The sequence below is a fragment of the Acipenser ruthenus genome, chromosome 4, assembly GCF_902713425.1.
Source record: "Acipenser ruthenus chromosome 4, fAciRut3.2 maternal haplotype, whole genome shotgun sequence".
Lineage (NCBI taxonomy): Eukaryota > Metazoa > Chordata > Actinopteri > Acipenseriformes > Acipenseridae > Acipenser > Acipenser ruthenus.
The window spans coordinates 12242301-12268146 of record NC_081192.1 but is presented as its reverse complement, the minus strand read 5'-3'; the positions used below and the strand labels follow the sequence as shown (position 1 = coordinate 12268146).

Below are 25846 nucleotides of genomic sequence, written 5' to 3'. Positions count from 1 at the left end.
TGAGACTTTGCTGAAACAGGATGATACTGTTTTCTCTTTTTATCAGAAAGCACGCCCCATAGGTCGGGGTGGCGGTCTTGCCACCATTGTTGGTAGGGAGTTTGATCTTAACTATAATATATAATATTGAAGGTTATTTGTCATTTGAAATCCTGTCATTTGTGGATGGTGGTCAATTTCCAACTCAGATTGTAGTAATTTATCGACCACCCAGACCCAATTCTTTCTTAGATCGCCGACCTCTTCTCAACACTTGCTATCAAGTGTGATAGGATTGGATTGTGGTTTTAGGTGATTTTTATGTACATGTTGAATTGAACTAGGACCCCCTTGGAAGAGAGTTTATGAGATTACTGGAGTCGGTAGGATATTCTCAACATGTATCTGGCCCTACTCATAATAATGGCCACACACTCAACCTAGTTACCACTCATGGTGTAGGCATCCAGAACCTGTCTATAAGAGATCTTGCAGTCTCAGATCATTCTGCTATTGTTTTTGAATTATTAATACCAACTGCAATAAAACCCACAGCACATTGTATAAAAACTTGGTCCCCCAGTTCTTCGGCTACTGTTAAATTCATGGAAGCTTTGTCCACTTCAGCATTTATTCAGTCGGGATCGGTCGATGTGCTGGTAGATAACTATAACACCACTCTTGGTAACATTCTAGACACCTTAGCACCTGTTAAAAAAAATAAAAAAAAGATTCTCAAAAGATTCTCCCCGTGGTATAATGACACTACACGTTTACTTAAACAAACTGGAATGTAAATGGAATCACTGGTCTTCCAACTTGCGTGGAAAGACAGTTTGCTGAAATATAAGGCGGCATTGTTCTCGGCCAGATCAACTTACTATTCTACTCTTATCGAATCAAATAAAGATAATCAAATAAATTGTTTCTTTTGGAAACAATTGCGAAACTAACAAATAAACAGAAGGTACCCCGCCTAAACATCCTATTAACAGCAAGCAGTAATGATTTTATGAACCATTTTAGTGAAATAATAATTGATATTAGGAATCAGATATCTAATCTAAAGGATAGTCAATCTAGAAGTTATCCTCCAACACTGACACAACGCATTTCTTGGGTCCTGTTACATAGAAACAAACTTTTGAATAATGTTCCTTACTCAACCAGACAGATTTAACTAATCTTGTTAGAAAGATAAAATCTACCACATGTGCATTAGACCCTATTTCTACTAAACTACTAAAATAAGTATTTTCTACAATGGATTCTACTGTGTTAAATATTATTAACAGCACACTCTCATCTGGTGTTGTTCCTGACTCATTTAAGGTTGCTGTGGTACAACCATTGCTTAAAAAGTCAATTTTAGGCCTATCTCTAATCTTCCATTTTTTAGAGAGAAAGGTAGCTAACCAACTAAATATATTTCTTGCCACACAAAATATATCTGAGAAATTTCAGTCGGGTTTCCTCTCTGGTTATAACACTGAAACTGCACTTATCAGAGTGGTAAATGATGTGCTGTTAGCATCTGATACGGGCTCATCCTCAGTTCTTGTTCTTCTAGACTTGACTACAGCCTTTGACACCATTGATCACCCAATTCTGATTGCTCGTCTAGAGAAGCTTGTAGGATTATCAGGCAATGTATTGTCCTGGTTTAAATCTTATCTTTCTGACAGGTTACAATACGTCAAAATCGAGGGCGATTCCTCTGCTTTATCTGAAGTTACATGTGGTGTACCACAAGGTTCTGTTATTGGACCCATTCTGTTTGCCTTATATATGCTGCCTCTGGGTGCTGTTGTCCATAGACACGAGGTAAACTTTCATTGCTATGCTGATGATACTCAACTCTATTTATCTTTGAAGCCAGGTGATACCTCAACTGTAAATGTTCTGACTGCCTGTCTTGCTGACATTCAGCAATGGATGTGAGAACATTCCTTAATGTTAAACCCGGGTAAAACAGAGGTAAAGTTCTTGGGATCAAAAAGTCAACTCAATAATGTAGATCCATATGTTAATAGAGTGGACAGCTTCCCTTTTGAGCCGAAGACTGCAATGAGAAATCTGGGTCTAATTCTTGATCCAGATCTTTCATTCGAACCTTATATTAGGAATGTAACCAAAGTGTCTTTTTTTCATCTAAGGAATATTGCTAAACTAAGACGCTTGCTTTCGCAACATGATGCTGAGAGACTGATTCATGCTTTTGTATCATCCAGAATTGATTACTGCAATGCCCCGTTTACTGGTGTTTCAAGTTATGTTTTATATCCCGATTGCAGCTCGTGCAAAATACAGCTGCTAAGGTCTTAACAAAAAAATTAAAAAATGACCATATCACACCTATCTTAGCATCCCTACACTGGCTAATAACCTACAAAACCATAAATACTTCAGTTCCATCTTATTTGAATGACTTGTTGATCCCATATGTTCCCAGATGACCACTCCGATCACGGGATGCTGGATTGCTTACTATCCTAAAGATTTATTATATAATACAGGCAGTTGAGCTTTCAGCTATAGGGCTCCTAAACTAGAATAAACTGCCAGGTTTCTTAAGGGAAGCACCAACCATTGCTGTTTTTAAAACAAGACTGAAGACACATTTTTATGGTGTAGCCTATTTATCTTAAAATTGACTTGTCTGCACCTTTTATTGTTCAGTTTCTACTGTTTTATTGTATTCACTTGATTCCTGTGCCTGCTGGATTCTGTTTTAAATTGACAATGTACTGTTTGTTGTATTTTTTATCACCCTGTGAAGCGCTTTGTGACAATTCTATTGTGAAGGGCGCTGTAATAAATAAATATTGATAGATTGATTTAAGCGGAAACCATTTGTGTTGCTGTTCACTGAGGATTATTTGTTAACTCATAGGAGCCATGGTGTTGTTGTTGTTGTTGTTGTTGTTGTTGTTTCTTAGAAGGTTTTTTGTTTTTTTTCTCCCAGGGCTCTCGTGGTATGTCAGGAGAAAGAGGTCGTGCTGGCCCTGCTGGCTCAGCTGGTGCTCGGGGTAGCGATGGGAATGCTGGTCCTTCCGGCCCTGCTGTAAGTACCAAGTACACATTTGTATTGCGTTGCTTTATAGGATTAGAGGGCTTTTTTTTTTTTTTACTCCTGGGTTAGCAATGGCAGTCATGTAGCAATTATAATAATATTCATTGTTAAAATATAGCATGCACTCTTTGTATCTAACACACATAATTGAACTGCCTTATTCTACCATATAAAAACACACCATTCCATACGATATAGAATACTATTACCCAAGTATAGTGTGGACTTCGTCCATGCAGTAGAATATGTAGTAATACTGAAAGAAACAATACAATTCAATTGAAAAAGACATTGGCAAGACCAGTGGTCAAAATGCTTATCAAAGAGTTTCTTTTAGTATTTCTATGATACCTGCACACCACTTATATAATGCTAAGCCTGTACATAACACTCACATAAATTCCCCCAAAAAGGTGCAAGCTACACTTAGACAATTATGGTACTTTTTAATTGATGTAAATAATCTATTGAAAATAATTGCTATTGTGGGGCCACACTGAGTGAAGATAGTTGTTTTGCACTAGGATTGGCGTTGAGGCCATTGAGAGTTTTCAGGTGTGAGGGACAAAGATGGTGAACCCATGTTACTTGTGTTAAATTTGCATTCATTTAGTTACTGTATCGAAACGTATTTGCTATAGTAATGTAGATAAATAGGTAAAAGTATAAGAAAATATAGTTGTTTAAAGTTATTGATAATATAGGTAAAGGCAATATGAGCTCACACTCACACTAAATTAATCCTCATGATAACACAGATAGTCTGACCTAATTAAAGCATCTAGATTATTCCTGTTCCATTCCAATGGCAAGCTACGACTATACAATCTAGAACTCAGTAAAAGGACATTAAATTGAAATAGATGCTTTTCATTTTTTCAGGGTCCTCTTGGTCCATCTGGTCCTCCAGGCTTCCCTGGTTCTCCTGGTCCAAAGGTATGTATTCTAGATTTCTGCTTTTACTTTTCAAAACTCCTCAAAAAAAGATTAAGTTCCAGATGCTCAGAGCACACTGTTCACTTCAAAACCACCAACAATTGTGTTTTAGATGCATTATAATTAGCCCAGTTAACTGATGACCGGTTTCTATGCACCATGAAATAGTTCCTGTAAGTCGCTGATGAAGGTGTCTGCTAAATAAAGATTATGTTCTTGTACTTTTGGTTTAGCTCTGTTTCTAACTACCTCTTCTTGTTCTATTTTATTTAGGGTGAGGTTGGCCTTGGTGGCCCCAATGGCCCAACTGGTGCTCAGGGTGCAAGAGGTGAGCCAGGTGCTGCTGGTGCTGTCGGCCCCGTGGGTCCTATTGTAAGTATCCCAGCCACTATGACCAGTAAACAGGAGTTTGTCATTTGGTTCATACAAGCAAATCTTTCTTATGAATTGAATTTATTTTTCCTCCTAGGGAAACCCTGGTAACAACGGTCTCAATGGTCCTAAAGGTACTGCTGTAAGTATATTAAGTTGTCTAAGTGACTTACTTATTGTTTGTTACCCAGTTGTTATGGATATTTACCTGATCTTCATACAACCCTCAGACATCCCATTCCGACTTTCACAGCAAGTGGGATGTGACAAAATGCCTTATTTCAGTTGTAGATGAATATGTAAAAAAAACTGCCAAAGTGGCCTTCATCCAAACTTTTACAAAACTGTTGTAGATTAAGATTTAAAAGATCTAGCTATTATATTTTGATGGAGAATAACAGATGTATTATGAAAATTCTAATTGAAGTCAGATTCAAGTGAGATTTACAACATGGCCCAATATGTGGTTATATACCATACATCCATTTGTAAATGGCATGAACTTGTTGTTTTCCTATAGGGTCTCCCTGGTGTTTCTGGTGCTCCTGGTTTCCCCGGCCCCAGAGGTGGCCCTGGACCTCAGGGACCTGCCGGCGCTGCTGGACTCAGAGGCAACAGTGTGAGTATTCTGTAAAAAGAGTCATGAAAATCCTACAAAATGACTGCTTTATAGCCACCAGTTATCCAATATAGAAAATAGCTGTTCTGCACATTTTGAATGCCCTCAGTATTTATCTCAAAGGCAAAAAATAAATTGCATTTCTGGAGCTGGGGTACTGCAAATCCTGTTATTTTATTTGTAATTTATATATGTTCTGTTCAAGATAGTTTCAGTAGTTTACAGTAACATGTTTTTACAGTAGAATATTTCTGTTTTTATTACTCTAGGGTGATCCTGGCCCTTCTGGTCCCAAGGGTGATACTGGTTCCAAAGGTCCACCTGTAAGTATTCTCCTTCAAATGTAATTTCTGTATTTTTGGTGGAATTCTAGATCCCCATTCTACAATGATGTTTCTGCTTCCCAAACAGGGTGACTCAGGTCCCCAAGGTCAGCATGGCCCTGCTGGTGAGGAAGGAAAGAGAGGCTCACCTGGTGAGGCAGGTCCACCTGGCCCAGCTGGCAACCGAGGAGGAAGAGTAAGTCTATTTCAGCTGGAACCAAACCATTCAACAAACATGTGCTTTATTTTACAAGCTTACTAAAACACTGACAAACGTTTCTTTAGTTAATTAAAATAGAATAAGCTATTTACAAACTAATAAAAAAATGTAACTTAAAATGTTCAGGAAGCATCCACCCACCACTTTGTTTAAAGGCACTTTAGATGTCACTGAAGTAATGTTTTGTAAATGAGAACAGATTTTATATTATCAGTGTTAGTAAGCTAGTTTTCAACAGTTAATAAACTAAAATAAATGACCCTATGATCATTTGTTAGCTAATTTTTAATATTTTATCCAAATTAAATCCAGTGCTTTTCCTGTAAGACAAAGTTGATTACTTAATTTCTCATATCTTTATTACATCAGAGTGAGCTGATATTAATCCTTTCAACCAGATGCCATAGCATGATGAAATATATACATCCTTCTTTAACGATGTAATTAATTTAGAAATTCAAGTGTGGTTAGAGATGGGGACCTTTTTAAATCCTGACTCTCAGTCAGTTGCTTAACGTTTAACAGTAGTTTAGTCTCAACAAACAGTACACATGGATGAGAGCCTTTTATTGGCTGAAAATGTGGATAACTGATACCTATGTTATTGCTATTCAATATATTTAAACATATTATTTTCTCTATTTTCAACAGGGTGTTCCTGGAACTCGTGGTCTCCCTGGACCTGATGGTAGAGGAGGCCCAATGGTAAGCCTGCTTACTGAGTAAAACAAACAAAACATACATGTTGTGTGCATGTGGAGAGGCCATAACATGCTTAGCATGCAGTTTCCACAAGGATTAGAAGGCAATAGAAGCCTTCCTGTGAGAGCACATTGACATAGCAAATACTGCTATGTTTTGGAGTTGAACTCTTAAGGCCAACTGTTTTTTTAGAAGATAATCACTACTGTTACTAGAGTAACTGTAACTAAGACAACAGCCCTTGGGATACATATAGTAGTACTGGGGGAAAAGTTATGAAGGGCGAGAAGGGAGGGGGGTATAGGATGGGATGTTGTTGTAATTACATTGATTGTTTTTGCAAACACCTTATGCAAGTGTGTCTCTATTGGGTCTCTATATAGGCATAGTATAATTAAATGTGTATTTGTGATATGTTGATATATTGATGGTATTTATTGTCTTTAGGGTGGCCCGGGCAGTCGTGGTGCCACTGGAGCACCTGGTGTCACAGGTCCCTCTGGTGATGCTGGCCGTCCTGGTGAACCTGGTCTCCCTGGCTCAAGAGTAAGTCCTGAGTCCTTTCAGGGTCAGCATGGTGGTAATAAGGGTGTAATTCCACTCAGGGTCATTGGACTGCCTTGTACTGCTGTTTGTTTTTTTCTACATTGATTTGGGTAATAAGGTGCATTGTGCTTTGAGAAAGGTATGACTATCTGGTAAAGCTGTAGAGGTTAAAACCTCCATAGATGCCATATTTCAGCCTTATTTAGTCCATCAGATCAGTCAGAACTCAAATCACAAGCTCACTAGTGTTCTCTGCGCAGTACAGTAGACACTAATTCAAACCATGGTATCATAATGAAATACATGCTGATTGCAGCTGTAAGAACCATATATCAATATGATAATTTTATTTTAAGTGTGTAAAGCACTTCATCTGCCTCTATTTTATTGTGAGTTATTGCTGTTTTTTTATGTTTTTTGATGAAAGCCTCTGAAAAGTTGAATGTGCTTAACAAACACAATAATGTGTGTACTTCTCATTATATCAAATGGTGGTAATCATATAAAGCACAATTCACACATGTAGATATACATATGAGTGTGGAAGTGTTTCTCTTGGGCTCAGTATAGTAAGATAATCAGTGGGACTGCCCATTAGTTTTATAATTAACATGCATTGTCTGCTATTTTTACAGCTTTTAACTTCTATACTTGCTGGATGTATCAACACACTTTCACGCAGTTAAACCACCAACTGGACATTAATAAACCTAGAATGCCATTTAGTAATACATTAATAGTAGGTAATATGATCACAAAAAATCGGAATCCATATTTAAAGTCTATATCATATGTTGTTTAAATGGTAAATCTGGCCCTCAGACATGATAAGGTCTTCCACAGAAGCAATATCCTACAGCAAAACATGGATGAAATATATTTTCATAGCACAAAATGAAAAGCATTCTAGCAAGCTAGACTATTTTATTATTCCAAAAATAATATATTAAAATGACATGGTGTGGGGCTCCCGAGTGGCGCATCCAGTAAAGGTGCTCCGCGTGGAGTACAGGATGCGCCCTATAGTCTGGACGTCGCCAGGCTATACCTTTGCCGACGGAGGACGGGACTGAGGCGCTCAATTGGCCGAGCACCGCCCAGTGGGAGGGAGGGCTTGGTCGGCCTGCGGGCTTGCCTGTAAGCTGCCCAGGGCTGCATTGTCCTCCGACGCTGTAGCTCTGGGTGGCTGCATGGTGAGTTTGCAGTGTGTAAAGAAGCGGGCAGCTGACGGCACACACTTCGGAGGATAGCGTATGTTCATCTTCGCCCCTCCCGAGTCAGCGCAGGTGTAGTAGCAGTGGGCTGAGCCTAAAAATAATTGGACATTACTAAATTGGGGAGAAAACAATAAAAATAATTGGTGACCACTAAATAAAAATAAATAAATAAATATAAATGACGATGTAAAAACATGTATTACCTGTTTTTATTTCAGGGTTACCCTGGCAACTCTGGCAACTCTGGACCTCAAGGAAAGGAAGGACCCGCTGTAAGTATCTCTTCTTTTATTATGATGGTTGATCGATAGATAGATAGATAGAGATAGATAGATAGATAGACTGTACATATTTTGTACAGTTTATAGCTACAGACTATTACCAATGAAAATATAATCAGCTAAAAACTGATTTATTTTTTAATATCTATGCAAATTCATAGTGGAAATGTGATAGATTTAGTAATAGTTAGATTTTTGCTGTTATTCTTTGTAAGTGATGGTTTAAACTCCTGTCTTTAGGGTGCTAATGGTCAAGATGGTCGATCTGGTGCCCCTGGTCCAGCTGGTCCAAGAGGTCAGCCTGGAAACATAGGATTCCCCGGCCCCAAAGGCCCCGCTGTAAGTTAATAAAGATGCTCATAAGAAGGAATTCAGTGACGCATTATAAGACATGTTCTGTCATAAATAAAATAATTGTAAAGTGTCCCTTTATAATGAGCTGAACAGTATTTTATTTGTTATATTTTTTTCCTCTCCATGTTCTAACAAATTAAAATATTACTAGTCAATGTATAAAGATTATACTCATGGATAACACATGATGGCAGAACATACACTACCCTCCAACAGACATTGGGATGCAGTATTGTCAGTACTATTTGTGGTGGCAAGTGTACTGTACAGTATATGGCAAGAATAATATTTAATTTTCAGTTAACTTACTTAATTTTGAGTTGCCTTCAAAGATAAATGCTAGACAACACCATAACTTTAAATAAATACAGAAACCTGACACCTGTCTTTCTTTTTTGTTTTAGGGGCTGCCTGGCAAACCCGGTGAAAAGGGACCTGCTGGTCCAGTTGGTGCAAGAGTAAGTTTCTGGTCTAGTATATATTATTGGATGGCATGTAGCCAGTGTACCTTTTACTTATAGTACATGGTACTATCCACTATCCATTAAAATAATGAGCAACAGTTCAGAAGGTCACAGGTTCATGGGCTCGGCTATTCATTGGGCGACACTCTCCGCAACCCAGCTGAGAACTTTCTGTTAGGCTTTAGTTGACACCGACTGTGGTAAGCACTTTGGGCCTCATTTACGAAAGGGCACTAAACACTATGGTGCACCATAATTGTAATTAGTTTGCACATTCATAATTTTTGTATTTACTGTTGCAATTGTATTAATTATCGTGCGAAATAGTGGGCATATTATGGTGCACACTGATTTTATTGTGCCACACTATGGTAATCAGAATGAATATGTGATTTGTATGGTATTGCATGATAATGTATTTAAATGAGGCACCCCACTCTGAATAATGAGATGAGCTTTATTCACACTGTATTTACTAAAGGGCAACAATCATAATGTGCACCTTAAAGTGGGCAATAATTAGTCAGTTTGGAAACCAGGCTTTAACCACTGATAGGCACACTATTTAAACCTATTTTTCTGGGCTGAAATCTATCTGTCATCATGGAGGCATTACTTGCATTACAGTTTTCACATAGAGCAGTGAATTAATGTTATAATTTCTTAGATTATATTTTATAGTTCATTACATTGGTACAAATAATAGAGTGGTTAAATAAAACACTCGATCAAACAAGGTATTATAATTTAAAACAACCTCCTTCACTAGAATTTCTAACTCCTCTGCAGTTTTAGTTTGTGCTGCTTCTGCCTGTTCCCTGTGGAGGGCTGCATTTGTTGATCGCTCATTTTCGGTCAATGTAAGCCACCTCCACCTTTCACAATAAGACACTGACCAAAAGAAACACCTGGACCTACACATGTATCATTAGCTATGAGTCAGCATCACTTCTTATATTGTAGTAGTTTAATCAAATCGTTTCCTGAATTTATGAATAGATTATATCCTAAATTACATGATAAAGATTCTTAAAGAAACCAGATATAAATTGATTTATTTTCTTTTTTTTCCTAACAAGGGAGCTGCTGGCCCTGATGGCAACACTGGTCCTCAAGGTCTTCCCGGTGTTGCAGTAAGTACTAACTATGAAAACAGGACACGGTACATCCATGTCTACTAATCTAAAGTCACATGTAAATTTACAAAAAATAAAATCATGTTTCTCTAATTTGGATTTGGAAAAGGTTATTTATAATCTTATTACAACACTATATATTTAAGGGTACTGATGTTAATAGTTTCTTAAGTTTAATGTATTCAAAATCCTAGTTTACTTAGTATTTTTTTCTGTTTAGGGTAATACTGGAGAAAAAGGAGAACAGGGTCCCGCTGGTGCTCCTGGTTTCCAGGTAAGTTTTCTGAAACATGACACTATACTGATTACTGATGTTCTTATTGCCCTTATAAAACTTTTGCGACTGAACCTTACCTAATTGTAATGGTTCCCGTTGTACATTTATACATTTTCACCCATCAATTAAAAGGCCTTAAAATTGAAGTTTAATGTTTCAAAATTGTTCCATGGAAAATTGTATGCAGTAGATTAATGCAGCTTTGATTTTGAACCAATAAATTGCCCTGACCATGCAAGTATTCAAGGCATATTCTGGTAGTTAAAGTTCAATCTGCAGATAGAACTTGAACAGGACTTTGGAGGGGGGTCTATTTTGCTATTTCCAATGCAACTCACTACTTATACTTCCATTACTGTAATATAGATAAATAATGTGACCAAAATATTAGCAGTAGAATATCAGTTTTGATTCAGGTTTATTTTCTGTTTTTTTTAACAGGGTCTTCCTGGTCCTGCTGGTCCTGCTGGTGAAGCTGGCAAAGTCGGCGACAGGGTAAGTAAACAGAACTGGTCTTATATAAAGTATAGATAAAGATACAAGAAAAATAACTGACAATTATCAGCAAATTATAAATTCCACACTGTATTATAAACTAAAGCATGTTCATTTCTCTTTTTTATAGGGTATTGCTGGTGATTCTGGTTTGCCAGGCGCTGCTGGTCTAAGAGTAAGTTGGTTTTCATTCTATGAGAGGAACTCAGAATTTTCATACACTTCCATACATAAAGGCTAACTCACCTTGCAAATCAAGTAATAATTACACATATTTGTCTTCTATGTACCTGTTATAGTAAAACAGGTAAAGTAAAAAAAACAAAAAAAAAACAGATACAACTAATGTTTTTAACAGCATTGCAAATGCTTTGCAATAAAATAAATTAACACAAAGTATTCTTACTTAACAAAATAATATGGATGAAATCTACGAAATAATGAAAAAAACAAGACCCTTATGTGTATGGTTGTAGGCTGATCCAAAAAGTTCGATCCAGGTCAGCCACTGTCTAGTGATTTATAAGGTGAAGTATGTAATGTGTTGGCTAATGTTTAACTCAACCACTGACACTCTTTCTGGAATCCTGGCGAAACAGGACATGGGTGTGACACATGAAGAGGATGTAAACATGCTATAGTATAAATGATGCATGCATGTCAAGTGTACACAGATATTGAGTTTTGTCTTTCTATCTTTACAGGGTGAGCGTGGTAACCCAGGTGCGGCTGGTTCTCAGGGTGCTCAAGGACCAGCGGGCCCACGTGGTCCTTCTGGTACTCCTGGGACTGATGGTGGCAAGGTAAATAAACAGGAGCGAGACTAACTGGTAAAGAACAGACTGGCAATGCCAATGAGCTTTTCAGTCCACAATACATATATATATATATATATATATATATATAGTAGCGTGCACTGGGGAAGACAGCAGCAGGGCTGGTAGGTGAGGCCTGCTTCTCCTCAGAATAAGGAACGCTAGTATATAATTCTTGGGGTATAATTCTACAGTATATTTGATCTATACTACAGTGACTGTTGTCTCCTATAAAATAAACCTGATACCTAGGTCTTAATCAAAACTTCCTTGTCTAAACATAGGTCTCATCTTTCATAAAAGAACAATCACTAAGTTACTGGGTGCTGTTAAAATGTATTGCTACATACAAGATTTTACCTAGTCATCCTAGTCAACGTAACCTCGTAAATCCAGAGTCCACTATGGGCTCTGACTGTCTCAATGCCAACACTATAATCCTAATGTTTCTAGTTTAGAATAGTTTTATGAAGAATATTAATGGTGTGTAAAGCATAAGATGTTTAATAATGGGAGAATTTATCCACACATTAACATTAGATGACTTTCTTAAAGCATCCCAGGAGCTAATGGGCTTCTAATGTTCTAATGGCCACAGAAAACCACAAAAGAAGCGTATTGATGTGACTGGTCACTCTACCCCTTTGGGTACTGAGGCCAGAAACAAAAGGACATGCACTATGCTTTCACTAAGAACACACATGGGCATCAAGTTTGTGTGACGTTAAATTTGATATTTAATGCTGCTGCATTTGTGACGACTGGCCGCATTTACGTAACACAGATTATGTTGCTTGTCCACAGGGGGAGCCTGGTAATACTGGTTCTGCCGGTGCTGCTGGTTATCAGGGTGCCTCTGGAATGCCAGGTGAGCGTGGTACTGCTGGCATTCCTGGTGGCAAAGGTGAAAAGGTGAGTCAAGAAGATATTTGGTTATATATTATAATGCTTTCACTTGAGTATTAGATGACAAGTGTCAAATAATAGTAGAGAACTCATCTAAAAGGATAATTGATAACAGTATGTACACTTTTTCAGGAATCTAACTAAACTCTCTATTAATTTTTACAAATTAGGGCGAGACCGGTTCAAGGGGTCCCGAGGGCAACACTGGCAGAGATGGTGGACGTGTAAGTATATATTTTAAAACATGCTTTAAACTAAATTGTTTATCATAAATAAATAAATCATTACAAATAATTAAAAAAGAAAATTGTCACCTTGTTTATAGCAGCCATTTCCTGGCTCAATTTCGCAAAGAAATTCATAAATGTACTGTAATGCGTTTGGCATTGACATTGGCATCTTGCTTACTCAGTTGCTATTGGATTGGCAAAACATATTTGTGGCCAAACAACACAATTAAAATGATGAGTGCTTCAGGGGGCCAATTAGAATGCCAGAATGTTTAGGTATATAATGCAACATTTCATTGTAAAGAGAAAGTGTGACCCCATTTAGGTTATACTATAGTTTTGAGAACTTCTGTCAGTATGTGTTTTAATGCCCTTTTTTGTTCACTTTTCTAGGGTGCTCCCGGACCAAGTGGCCCACCTGGACCTTCTGGTGCAGCTGGTGACAAGGTAAAGCTTCACACCATCGCCCAGTTTAACACATGTCTCTAATGTGGATAAACCTTACTATACTAAATACATAGACGATCGTGTTTACCTGTATGTGAACAGTTACAAGAGAAAACCTAGCTTCAGATTAAGATCATAAAAGGACATCACATCATGCTGCAAAAAATTAAGAATTAAAAATTAGGACAAGATAAACCAGATAATGATAATTTTCAATGGTCAATAATCTAAGTAATTGCATAGTTACTATGCATAACAATAATGCATTGTTGATACCAAGCAATCCTTAAGTCTTCATCTTTTTCTTTATTTAAGGGTGAATCTGGTCCTAATGGTGCCTCTGGTCCTGCTGGTCCTCGTGGTCCCTCTGTAAGTATCAACATGGCTTTTAAACATGAAACAAAACACTCACACACAGCAGTGGACTAACAATGCCTGTAAAACACTAAATAGCTTTCGTCAGCTCGTTAAACATTTTCTTTTGAAGATCTTACTAATAAATAACTTATCTTCAGCCTGTAGTTCAAATCCAAAATTGCTGCTAATCAATATACAAAGTGAGGAGCTGGTGTTAAACTCCTAGCACGAACTAAGTCTGAATCTCATTCAACAATAAATGCAGTAGTCTCTAGTAAATCTGAAATGTTTCTTCTGGTAGGGAGCAATGATCAAATTAGCAGCTCAACATGTATTAACCTTGGGGGATTACCTGTTGTCACTCCAAAGGCTAAGTGCATCGTCATCATCATTACAGAATTGATATTGCAAAGCCTGTCACTGTGCTTGACCCTACCTCCACTGTAGATATCAGAGATCAGACTCCACTGTGTTCCCCTTCCCTTAGCCTTTTAGGGTTCGCCCAATGTTAAATATCCCACTAGCAACCTGGCCCTTTAACTCTTTTTACTGTGTGAGTCAGCCCTGCTTGTGATACGTCACTGTCACTGGAAAGAGGAGATTCTGATCTTTAAAACGAGGTCCTACTTGTGTATTTCCAGTAGATGACCATATTAGGAGATAGCCTTGAATGCGAGTGTTTTGGAATGTGGCTGCTGCGCTGAAGACAGACCTACCTCAGTGTAGTAAACAAACCTTGTCACACAAAATCTTTACGAAATAAGAGAAATGGCGACATCGAAGGCACAAGGACCTATTTTCCGATAAATATGTATCTTTTCTTTTGCACATTTTCAATGAATCAGTTGTTTTTTTTGTCATTGCTTTTGGTTCCTTTTGTATATATGGCCATAATTCCCTTATTTATTATTCAATTTGTTAAAAAAAAGATTTGAGCTGGCCATGCTAAAATATTTTTTACAAACAATAATAATTTTCTAAAAAGCATCTCTCTTTTTCTGTGTTTTTTGTTATCTGTATTGAACAGGATGAGTATCAGAGTATTTCACTTCATTTCCTGTATGACATGTACTTGTAACCTTTATAGCCAAAAATCTAACAACAGTAAAAAAACAGGTGAAAATGTCTCGAACCCTAGAAGTACCTAATACATACAGATATCTTATTTTAATGAATAGCAATTACCAATCCAATGATGCAAACAATGGTGTGTTCGTTCTTCGGTAGGGTGAGCGTGGTGAAGTAGGACCTGCTGGTAGTTCTGGATTTGCTGGTCCTCCTGTAAGTATCACGTCAATGAAAGTGCTTTCTGAAGCTCTTCTATTTCATTATACTAATGTTTTGTTTTTTACTCTTTGCTCAATCTAATGCAACTTTGCTTGCTTGCAGGGTGCTGATGGTCAACCTGGTGCAAGAGGAGAGAGAGGCCCAGGAGGATCCAAAGGAGATATTGGTCCCCAAGGTCCTACAGGACCTGCTGGAAGCTCAGGTCCCGCTGTAAGTTTATATGGATAACATTTTATGGAATATCAGAATGACTTCAGGTGCACTAATGAACACTGTAGTGCGGTAACTCTTAGGCCTCTTAAAATTGGCAGCATGCATGCATGTAGCATAATACAGACAACCCCACTCACCTCGACTGGGTAGTGGGCTAGTCCTTCCTTTAAACAAAGCTAGATATGAAAACAACCAAACAACATATTGTTATTATCTAATGCCTTTCACACAATATATTGTTTACTTTGTATTTAGGGTCCTTCTGGTCCAGGTGGCGCCCCTGGTCCCCGTGGTGATGTGGGTCCCACTGTAAGTATTGGCATATTCCTGAATCATATTATAATTTGTTTGATGGATGGAGCCTATATTTATTTCCTCTGTTCTTTTCCACTTTAGGGTATGACTGGTTTCCCTGGTGGTGCTGGTAGAGTTGGTGGCCCTGGCCCTGCTGTAAGTATTCCTACAACAGTCATCTAACCTACAGTATTATTCTTGACATGCAGTTTACTAAGATGATAGTTTCAAGGCAGTGAGTAGCAGGTACTGTATAATACGATAGTGGTATGCTTTGTAATATATTATAGGACTGTGTCACTTTTTTATAAGTTCAACAGATGTTTTTTTTTTAATGAAAACATTTAAAATGCCAGCCAACAGATTAGGACAACTTAATGCACTACAAAACATATGTAGACTGCAATGCAGCGGACTGTGTAGATGTTTATGGCATTAAGACACGATTCAATCTTAGCACTCAATGTGTAGTCACTCATATCACAAAGCCACCACACAGTTTGGTACAACAATCAGTCACTCACTACTCAGGACAGGATTCCCAATAGTCTCCCTAATTGTCACTTCTTTGTTTTGTAGGGTATTAGTGGCCCTCCTGGTCCCTCTGGCAATGCTGGTAAGGATGGACCCAGAGGCGCCCGTGGTGATACCGGACCAGCTGGCCGTCCCGGTGAACAAGGCATGGTTGGTCCTTCTGGTATGGCTGGTGAGAAAGGCCCATCTGGCGAATCTGGTCCTCCCGTAAGTCAGTTTTGGTTTGTTTTTTTTCTCCCCCATTTGTCAAGAACACTACTAATTTCTGAATCACAGTTTTAGAAAAATAAAGAAAGCAAATTACTTCATTTTGGACCTTCATTTTGATTTTAAACAATTACTGATGGTTCAGGTTTTTACAGAAGCGTCCTAGTGCCAATTAAAAAAAAAAAAAAGTAGTATCTCCTATGTAGGACTATATAAAAACTGCTAAGCAGGAGATATAAAGTCCTACATTGGAGATACTTTATTTTTAATTGGCATTAGGACGCTTCCGTAGGTTTTCCCAATTCATCACTATTGTTCGGGGAAAAAAATGCAATATGAACTGTGTGCACAAATTCCCTGTAAAGAAAATGTGATGCTTCTTTCTTATAATTTTAAATATTTGTTACCTCTGCAGGGTCCCACTGGTATCTCAGGTCCTAGTGGTGTTCTCGGTTCCCCTGGTATTGTTGGTCTGCCTGGCTCAAGAGGAGATCGTGGTCTCCCTGGTGGTGCAGGTGGCACCGTAAGTATATGTTGCATTTTCACTGAAACAAATGGTTACCCTTGTGCAATATCGATTTTTATTAATTTGAATGAAGTTTTGAGTTTCATTTAGTAGTACATATTTTCCCAATTGCCCCATTCACTGTAATTCAGTGAGAATCTGAATACTGGAAAATGTTGTGGCAAACACCCGGGTTCCACAGCCTGGGTTGTCACGTCACTTGTGTGAAGGATGCAATGTTAACACCTCAGGATACTGAAGCAATGTGGTGCTAATAGTAGTTTTAAGAGGCCGTTATAGTAGTGATAAGCAGTGAAAAACAATGGAAAGGGAGGAAATGACCTATATATTGCATTGTTGCATTGACCCGTGTGTTTGGTGCTCTTTCAGTTGTTATGTTGTGTGTTTCAGGGTGAGCCTGGTGGCCTAGGTCCAGCAGGTTCACAAGGCCAGCGTGGTGCAGCTGGTAATATGGGTGCTCCTGGTATGACCGGCGCACCAGGCGAGGCAGGACGTGATGTGAGTAAAGCACAACAGCACGTTCTTTTAATGTGAGGCAGGTCAAACCATTACGTTGCAGATTTGATATGTATTTGCAATTTGAAACACTGATTGTTCTTAGTTCATTTGAAGCAAACATCAGTAGTCTAAATAGTTTTATAATTAAATTGTGGTGGTTTTTATGGAAGTGTGTGTGTATATAGATCATATGTATGGAGTATAAATAGTGAATTGGTCATGATTTAAACCTTTGTCTTTCATCATCAGTATTGTTTTCCATTGATTCTAGTGAGAGTTTATATCGCCATCTCGTGGCCAAGTATTGTAATTGCCCTATTTATTTATTGATTGATTGATTGATTGATTAAACTTGTGTTATGTATTTGCCATGTTTTTCAAAATCAGTTTAAAAAAAAAAAGGCAAATCTAAATTGTGTAGGATATGTTAAGAACAAGAAAAATTATCCTAGTTCTAATTGTTGTACCAATGAAAGACTGAATGATCTGGGTTCTTTTCTAAAACAAGACCAATATGAAAACTATTTTATTAGCTTAAGACCACAATATACGAAGATGTTCTTAATTTAATCATATCTTTAACAGTGTTTGTATGTCTGCTTAACAGGGACACCCTGGTAATGATGGTCCACCAGGCCGTAACGGGGCCGCTGGCTTCAAGGTAAGCATTTTCAGTTAATTGAAATATGTAATATTATGCATAAATAAGAAGTTGCATTGTCTCTAGGACATTTGATATAACAAGCGTGTGTTTTCCCCCACCTCTTCACCAGGGAGATCGTGGTGAGGGTGGTCCCGCTGGAATTGCTGGCACATCCGGAGCTCCTGGTGCTCCCGGACCAGCTGGTGCAGCTGGCAGACCAGGAAACCGTGGAGAAACTGTATGTATCATTCCATGCTGTGTGTTTACAGGACATCTTGTCACTTGTGCCTCATTCTGACCAACTGGTAATGGTTGAAAAAGAAAGTGTCTGCGTATTACGTTATATTAGAGTGATGAGAAACAATGAATTCCTTACCGAAATCCAAAATCTGAAAAGTAATCCCAAATAATGAGACACAAGATTTCACATATACAATTCAAATTGATAATCACATATGGAACTTTATCTACACATGTCTGAGTAGATACCTCATATTTAGAAATAGACCACTATGTTATCTCTTGTAAGGAACTATCAGTTTGTAAAGTAACTAATATTGTGGTTTATGATTTATAATGATTCATGTCCAAACAGTAATTAAGAATTTAACGTAGTTCCTTTATTTATTCCAATATTCAAGAGTTATAAGCTTGACAGTTATTGCTAACATGCTAATTGTAGTCAACAGCAGCATTTCCTGTAGTAAGCAGACGCGTGTTCTTGAGTTCAACCAAAGTCAGACAGACGTACTCTCACTTCACATTCAAACATGTCAAACCGTAACTCGGTTCCTATTCATAAACTCCCTTGTATGCATTCTTAATATACTTATGTCTGGTAAATTCAGTTTCCATTAATAATATTAACCCTAAAAGTACATTTAAAACCATACAGGAGACAGGAAACTATTTGGTTCCTTATCTTTGACACGGTTACACAATACCCACAAAATGGAATGCTTCCTCAGTGGAACTCTTAAAGTGATTTCCTATTATGCACGGTTGACCTAATTCAACATGGTAATTGTTATTCACAACTGTACCAGTTTAACTAGATTATTTAAAACACATGATGTGTTATAAATATACCTTACAGTATATGGGGAAATTACTTTTGGAATTACTGATGCACAACCATTGTATTATCTGTTGATCTACCTATTTTTTATGCTAAAACGTTAGCAGTTACTACTGTATACAAGCTTAATACTGTAATGTTTTTATTGAAAGTGCCCATTGAAACGAGTTAAACTTTGCTCGACTGGCATGTTTCAGACAATGTCATTGAAATATAGAAAATAAATGGGGTTTGCAACCCCCATGTGTTTGGGATAATAATTTCCAATAAAAAGTGTATATATAAATACTGATGTCCTTTGTATTTGACGTGTTTTCATGCTTTATGTTTAGGGTTCAGGTGGAGCTCAAGGCCCTCTTGGCCCAGCTGGTGCAAGAGGTATTTCTGTAAGTATCCTGTCTTGGTTTTATAGCACAGTCCAGCAAGATAACGGTTTTCAGTATGATTTTGTAAAAATCTTCATTTTCAAATGTTTTTCTAATTATATATTTTTATTTAAAGAAAGTGCATTCATAATGCTGCAGTTATTTCACTGTTCTGTAATAGTGAAGGAGAAGACACTGCATGTAGTGCAGTGAAGGAAAAAAAAGTTTGCACTGCATTTCCATGCCTTGTCCTGTATTTAAATAATAAACCTTTTTGTTTATTCTGTAGGGACCTCAAGGCCCACGTGGTGAGAAGGGTGTTGCTGGAGAGAAAGGTGAAAGAGGCATGAAGGGACTCACAGGCCATTCCGGTATGCAAGGTCTGCCTGGTCCTTCAGTAAGTACTCTTTTGTTTTACAGCACCTTAAATAGTAATAGAAATAAACTTATAAAAATGAACCAAAAAAATCTGAGTTTCTATCCCAAAGTAGCCAAAACATTTTTTGTGTGTTACCAACAAGTAGTTTTAAAACAATTTTTTGGTGTCAAAAGATGAAGCCCATCCACACCACAAAAACCCACAAAAATCCTCCACCAGAGTTGGCTTACTTATCAAACCATAAGACCTTGTGGAATCATTCAATTTCAAGGCCAGTTCTCCACATCCCAACTATAGTTATGCCCTCTAGTGTAAATAGGTTGAACACCCCACAAACACCTATTTTAAATCACTGTTTTCTCAAGTTAAAATCATTTGATCTACATTGCTCAGCTTTATAGATTACTATTGTATTATAATGCTGTAAATCTTTCTTAACAGGGTCCAAGTGGTGAACAAGGTTCTTCCGGTCAAACTGGTCCTTCTGGCCCAAGAGTAAGTAAACCCATGTCAACACTCCAACATTAAGCAACTAATTAAAAAAATCAGTTTTAAAATATTTTATAAATGTTATTATTAATATAATTGCTTTTAGGGTCCTGCTGGTCCATCTGGTCCACCTGGCAAGGATGGTCAACCTGGACACCCTGGTCCTATCGGCCAAGCCGGTTCTCGTGGTCCCAATGGCCAAAGCGGTCCAACTGTGAGTATAAAGTTAATGCAACCTCCAAAGTCGCGATCTAGTAGTGAAAAGGTATTTAGAATAAAAACTGCTGCAGGATTCAAAATTTAAGATAAAGTGTAATCATGTTACCAGTTAACCTTACTGTAGGTATTGGGATAATTTGCATTGAGCAGAAGGAAAACAAAAGTCCTTTAGTTATTATTATTATTATTTATTATTATTATTTATTTCTTAGCAGACGCCCTTATCCAGGGCGACTTACAATCGCAAGCAAATACAAATACATTCAAGTGTTACAATATAAGTCATACAATAAGAACAAGAAATACAATAATTCTCAAGTGTGACAAACCACAATTCAATAATACAGCAGATAATAGTGAAAGTTACATCAGGATATGATTAAGTAGTGATAGTTACATCAGGATATGATTAAGTACAAAATACTACAGATTAAACACTTGGGAGATTACAATATTCTGAGGTACAGGATTAAATGCAGTAAAATAGGGGGCAGATAAGAGCAAAATAAAGCATATTTAAATGAAGGGTGATAGTGTCCCAGGATACAACAGAGGAGTTCTACAGGTGCTGTTTGAAGAGGTGAGTCTTAAGGAGGCGCCGGAATGTGGTCAGGGACTGGGCAGTCCTGACATCTGTAGGAAGGTCGTTCCACCACTGCGGAGCAAGGGTGGAGAAGGAGCGGGCTCGGGAGGCAGGGGAGCGTAGCGGAGGTAGAGCCAGTCTTCTAGTGCAGGCGGAGCGGAGAGGTCGAGTGGGGGTGTAGGGAGAGATGAGGGTCTGGAGGTAGCTGGGTGCAGTCTGATCAAGGCATCTGTAGGCTAGTACAAGAGTCTTGAACTGGATGCGAGCGGTGATCGGGAGCCAGTGGAGCGAGCGGAGTAGTGGAGTAGCGTGGGCGAAGCGAGGTAGAGAGAACACCAGGCGAGCAGCAGAGTTCTGGATGAGCTGGAGCGGACGGGTGGCGGACGCAGGGAGGCCAGCCAGGAGGGAGTTGCAGTAGTCTAGGCGGGAGAGTACCAGGGCCTGGTGGTGGTTTAGTCTCTAAGGTCTTAGAAAACATTTTATGCAAGGACTGGTACAAGGACTAGAAATGAATAGTAGGAAGTAGTGTCAAGTAAAAAAGTGGAAATAACACAAATCTGTTCTCTTTAGGGCCCCCCTGGTTCTCCCGGACTTCCTGGTTTGCCTGGTATCTCTGGTGGTGGTTATGAAGTTTCTGGATATGAGGGAGAATACAGAGCTGACCAGGCTGCCCAAAAAGCCAAGGACTACGAAATTGGTGCCACCCTGAAGTCCCTGAACAACCAGATTGACAACCTCCTCACCCCAGAGGGCTCCAAGAAGAACCCAGCTCGTACCTGTCGTGACATTAGACTCAGCCACCCAGAATGGAGCAGCGGTATGTTTTTGACCACCTGTTCTTTATAGAGGTACCTACCTGCTGTAGACAACCTTGCTTGGTTCAGGAAGACAGTGGTCTCCTGTTACTGATGGTCTTCTACAGCAGGTTTGGATCAATATAATTGACTGAACCGGTTCTGAAAGCAACTGGTCTCGTAAGTGGTGGTCTCCTACAAATACTTGCTCAATTAGTACAAATATTTATAGACTTTCATTACCAACAGTTTATTAATCAAAAAAGTGTACCAGAAATCTCTATGCTGCAGCTACTGGTATTCTCTTAGAGAGGGTGGGGAGTTGATGGCCATAATGGACGATCATACCCAGGACTCACTTGAGTTAGAATAACAGAAAAGAGAACACATTATATCTCTATCTCTTTTTTTAGTGTTGCAATCAAGTATATATCAGTACTGACCTGACTTTGGTATCTTCTCCAGGGTACTACTGGATTGACCCCAACCAGGGCTGCATCATGGATGCCATCAAGGTTCACTGTGACTTCAGCACTGGAGAGACCTGCATCTACCCCAACCCTGCAAGCATCCCACGCAAGAACTGGTACAGAAATGCCAAGGACAAGAAGCACACATGGTTTGGAGAAACAATCAATGGTGGCACTCAGGTACAGTTTAACAAACAAAATATTTTCACCAGCACACCCTTATTACCTTAAAAAACAATGTGAGGAAAACATAGACTCATAGATACAATGGGTTGTATTTATAAAGCTTTATTTTTTTCAGTATTTACACCAAATTCCTATGCATTTAACAACATGCTAATTTTTCATGAGTTTTGTCTGTTCCGTTTTGTACTGTATATCAGTAGCTTTGGGGCTACATAGACCGAAGCACATTATCTATGGAACTTTGACTTCTTATCATAGAAAAAGTAATATACAAGATGAAAGTCTGCTGACAGGATGTGTTAATATTACAGTTTTAAGACATCCCATTTGTAGCAGACAGTTCATAGAAAGAAAAATTAATATGTACATCAATATGTACATTTTAATTGGTGTTCCTTTTTTTTTTTTTTTTTTTAGTTTGAATACAGCGACGAAAGCATGACTCCTCAGACCATGGCCACCCAGCTTGCTTTCATGCGCCTGCTGGCCAACCAGGCCTCTCAGAACATCACCTACCACTGCAAGAACAGCATCGCTTACATGGATGCTGAAGCTGGCAACCTGAAGAAGGCTGTCCTGCTGCAAGGCTCCAATGACGTTGAGCTCAGAGCTGAGGGTAACAGCCGCTTTACATTCAGCGTGCTGGAAGATGACTGCACTGTAAGTTATACATGATTTCATTGTTCTTTTCAAAAAATAAAGTACAGTAATCACCTATCCTATATTCCAAGCTACACTGAATGATATACACTAGGAAAAAAGTTTGCATATATGTATAAGGTTTAAAATTGTAATACAATAAATTGAGTACCTTAGTAATTTGCTTTGAATGTGGATATTTAAATAAATGAATATATCTACTATAGCAGCATGCAATATTTTCTTTTTAAAATGTGTAATTCCAGTATACATTAAACAGAGTTAATCCTTAGCGGTCCATTTATTCAGCGAGTCTCAGGCGTGTCAGGCCCAATTTATTTTCACACAGTTCATTTTAGACGTGCTGTTTAAAAGTCATTTTTTTCACAGTAAAACAGGTTTAAAAGGCACTGCATATCAACAGGATACTCAGTACTGCATCTCCAGCCCCGCCCCACCCCTTGTTCGCTGTATTTTTCACATACCTCTTCATAGTCGTGCATACCGATAAATCATCTCCTGATCACTCGTTTTATCACCAAACTCCTCAATAATGCGAGCCAAGTCTTTATTTTATTACTATAACATCTCAAAAAGCTCTGCAAATGTCCATGATTGAGCGCTGGATGCGGAAGCAGCTATCTTGTTTGTTTATGGCTGTGTTATCTCTGTGGTGGCGGGGCTATGTGTATTGCTCAGATCCTCCCCTTTTTTTTCGGCTTCTCTCGGTCTCACTCGGTCATTGAATGGTTTTCTCTGCTTTTTCCAGAGAAAAAACAATACTCATTCTTGTCGGAGGGTATGTGGATACAGCAGGTAGATATATCCAGTAATACTACCAGAGTATATATAACTGTTTTTTTCTTTTCTTTTTTTTACAGCGACACACTGGTCAATGGGGCAAGACAGTCATCCAGTACAAAACAACCAAACCATCTCGCCTGCCCATCCTCGACATTGCACCTTTGGACATTGGTGGTGCTGATCAAGAATTTGGTTTGGACATTGGCCCAGTCTGTTTCAAATAAATAGACTTATGATAAATTAAAAAAAAAATCTCTCTGCCATTTCTGTTTTTATACTGAATGCTGATTTCTTCTGCACATCCACTTGCTTAAGCTCTGGGCCTACGGACAAGAATATGGACTGAATGGAGGATTGTGCAATGCAATGTAATACAGACCCCAAGAGACGTGGAAATCACCTTGTTGAGGGACATGTCAGCATTTGTAAAATAAAGTGAAATAAAAACAATGAAAGTACACACCACTTGTGGTCTTTGTATATCTTCCAAAGAGTAAGTTTAAAACCACAAACTCTAAAGGTTTAAACTACCTCATATACTTGTATTAAAACCTGATCCACGTCCTTAATGTAAGAACTGGAATGCTTTAAGTCCTATCGCAAAGGTGCTAAATGCAGTATTACACGGCTTACGTGCTTCAAGCAGTGACATGGTGCTACACTCCTTGCTGAGTTTAAAAGAAGCCGTTCCAAGTTTAAACCACTTTACTGTATTACTTTGTATTGTATTTCAGACAGAATCCTCTGCAGCTTCTCTGTATACCCCATATTAAGCATGTGGATCATTCCTTAGCCGTTTTTTTTTCTTTATTCTACAATCCAGGTGTTCATGCTTTAAACACATTCCATCCATTTGAATGGGTAAAAGGAGGCATCTTTCTAAAAAAATAAAAAAATAAGTTTATTGTACCTATTTTGTATATGTGAGATGTTTAAATAAATTGTGAAAATAAAGCATGTCCAATGTTCCAAAACACGCCAGTCAATGAGTTAAGTTCATTGTTAAATATCTTTAAAAAAATTAATTAAACAAACAAACAAAAAAAAACATTAGTTACATTTGTATGTGCTGCATTGCCATATAATAGAGAAAAACGTCACTGTGGCACACATTAAATTTGAAGTTTGGTATTCAAGTGTAATTTCATGTAGATAAAGAAACTATTCTAACATACAATAGCTAAATAAGGTAATAAAATGACATGCTGTAAAGAAAAGGGAACTGTAAGTCCAAATACTCTAATTTTTAAGAAGAATGGCAATGGCATAGAAGTGTATCTTTTCTTGTGCTTACAGTTACTATACTTTATTACCTTATTTTGCCATTTGCTACTTGCTCTCAATGCTAACATACCAAAATGTGCTTTTCAGCACTGCAATATAAAATAAATCAATCATTCAATTAATAATTGGAGCTACCCCCCCCCCCCCCCCCCCCAATATATCATGCTCGTCAGTTGATTAATGAATTGAGAATTTCCTTTTTTTTTTTTTTTTTTTAAACTCAAAATCTTTATGTTTAAAAGACTTTGAATGCTGGTAAATAGTATTTTTTCATCAAGGTATTTAACTGACGTGAATGCATTCCCTTTTTACTGTTCAATACTTCATTTAAAATAAAAAAGACTCTAATTCTGTTCCATGTCGTTGATATAAGGAAATCTCGCTTTACATATGTTATATAAATACATGCACATACACACAAACTCTTACTGTATGTGTGGAGACCTATCTAAGAACCAGACTTTTCTCAGGTATTCTACACAAATGTATTATTTGTGCACCTACCCAAGTGAGACATACATCTTCAGATATCATGATATCCCCAAGCTCTTGGGCATGAGTTAGTTATGTATTTGAACATTTGCCCAATATATAAAAGTAGAGCA

General features: G+C 38.0%; 1 protein-coding gene across 1 annotated transcript in view; it reads left to right on the top strand.

Annotated features, from left to right (window-relative positions):
- Nucleotides 1-24931, top strand: part of LOC117400284 (collagen alpha-2(I) chain-like) — a 33033-nt gene extending 8102 nt beyond the window's left edge. The window contains exons 12-49 of the mRNA XM_034000009.3: nucleotides 2945-3043; nucleotides 3935-3988; nucleotides 4262-4360; nucleotides 4458-4502; nucleotides 4881-4979; nucleotides 5249-5302; nucleotides 5391-5498; nucleotides 6174-6227; nucleotides 6672-6770; nucleotides 8206-8259; nucleotides 8509-8607; nucleotides 9027-9080; nucleotides 10166-10219; nucleotides 10443-10496; nucleotides 10941-10994; nucleotides 11125-11169; nucleotides 11699-11797; nucleotides 12614-12721; nucleotides 12886-12939; nucleotides 13339-13392; nucleotides 13708-13761; nucleotides 14977-15030; nucleotides 15139-15246; nucleotides 15505-15558; nucleotides 15646-15699; nucleotides 16123-16284; nucleotides 16700-16807; nucleotides 17201-17308; nucleotides 17916-17969; nucleotides 18082-18189; nucleotides 19362-19415; nucleotides 19684-19791; nucleotides 20215-20268; nucleotides 20369-20476; nucleotides 21635-21881; nucleotides 22324-22508; nucleotides 22932-23174; nucleotides 24035-24931. Of these exons, the coding sequence (XP_033855900.2) occupies nucleotides 2945-3043; nucleotides 3935-3988; nucleotides 4262-4360; nucleotides 4458-4502; nucleotides 4881-4979; nucleotides 5249-5302; nucleotides 5391-5498; nucleotides 6174-6227; nucleotides 6672-6770; nucleotides 8206-8259; nucleotides 8509-8607; nucleotides 9027-9080; nucleotides 10166-10219; nucleotides 10443-10496; nucleotides 10941-10994; nucleotides 11125-11169; nucleotides 11699-11797; nucleotides 12614-12721; nucleotides 12886-12939; nucleotides 13339-13392; nucleotides 13708-13761; nucleotides 14977-15030; nucleotides 15139-15246; nucleotides 15505-15558; nucleotides 15646-15699; nucleotides 16123-16284; nucleotides 16700-16807; nucleotides 17201-17308; nucleotides 17916-17969; nucleotides 18082-18189; nucleotides 19362-19415; nucleotides 19684-19791; nucleotides 20215-20268; nucleotides 20369-20476; nucleotides 21635-21881; nucleotides 22324-22508; nucleotides 22932-23174; nucleotides 24035-24181 (3450 nt within the window). The 3' untranslated portion in view covers nucleotides 24182-24931. The remainder of the gene's footprint in view (nucleotides 1-2944; nucleotides 3044-3934; nucleotides 3989-4261; nucleotides 4361-4457; nucleotides 4503-4880; nucleotides 4980-5248; nucleotides 5303-5390; nucleotides 5499-6173; nucleotides 6228-6671; nucleotides 6771-8205; nucleotides 8260-8508; nucleotides 8608-9026; nucleotides 9081-10165; nucleotides 10220-10442; nucleotides 10497-10940; nucleotides 10995-11124; nucleotides 11170-11698; nucleotides 11798-12613; nucleotides 12722-12885; nucleotides 12940-13338; nucleotides 13393-13707; nucleotides 13762-14976; nucleotides 15031-15138; nucleotides 15247-15504; nucleotides 15559-15645; nucleotides 15700-16122; nucleotides 16285-16699; nucleotides 16808-17200; nucleotides 17309-17915; nucleotides 17970-18081; nucleotides 18190-19361; nucleotides 19416-19683; nucleotides 19792-20214; nucleotides 20269-20368; nucleotides 20477-21634; nucleotides 21882-22323; nucleotides 22509-22931; nucleotides 23175-24034) is intronic.
- Nucleotides 24932-25846: the final 915 nt, after the last annotated feature.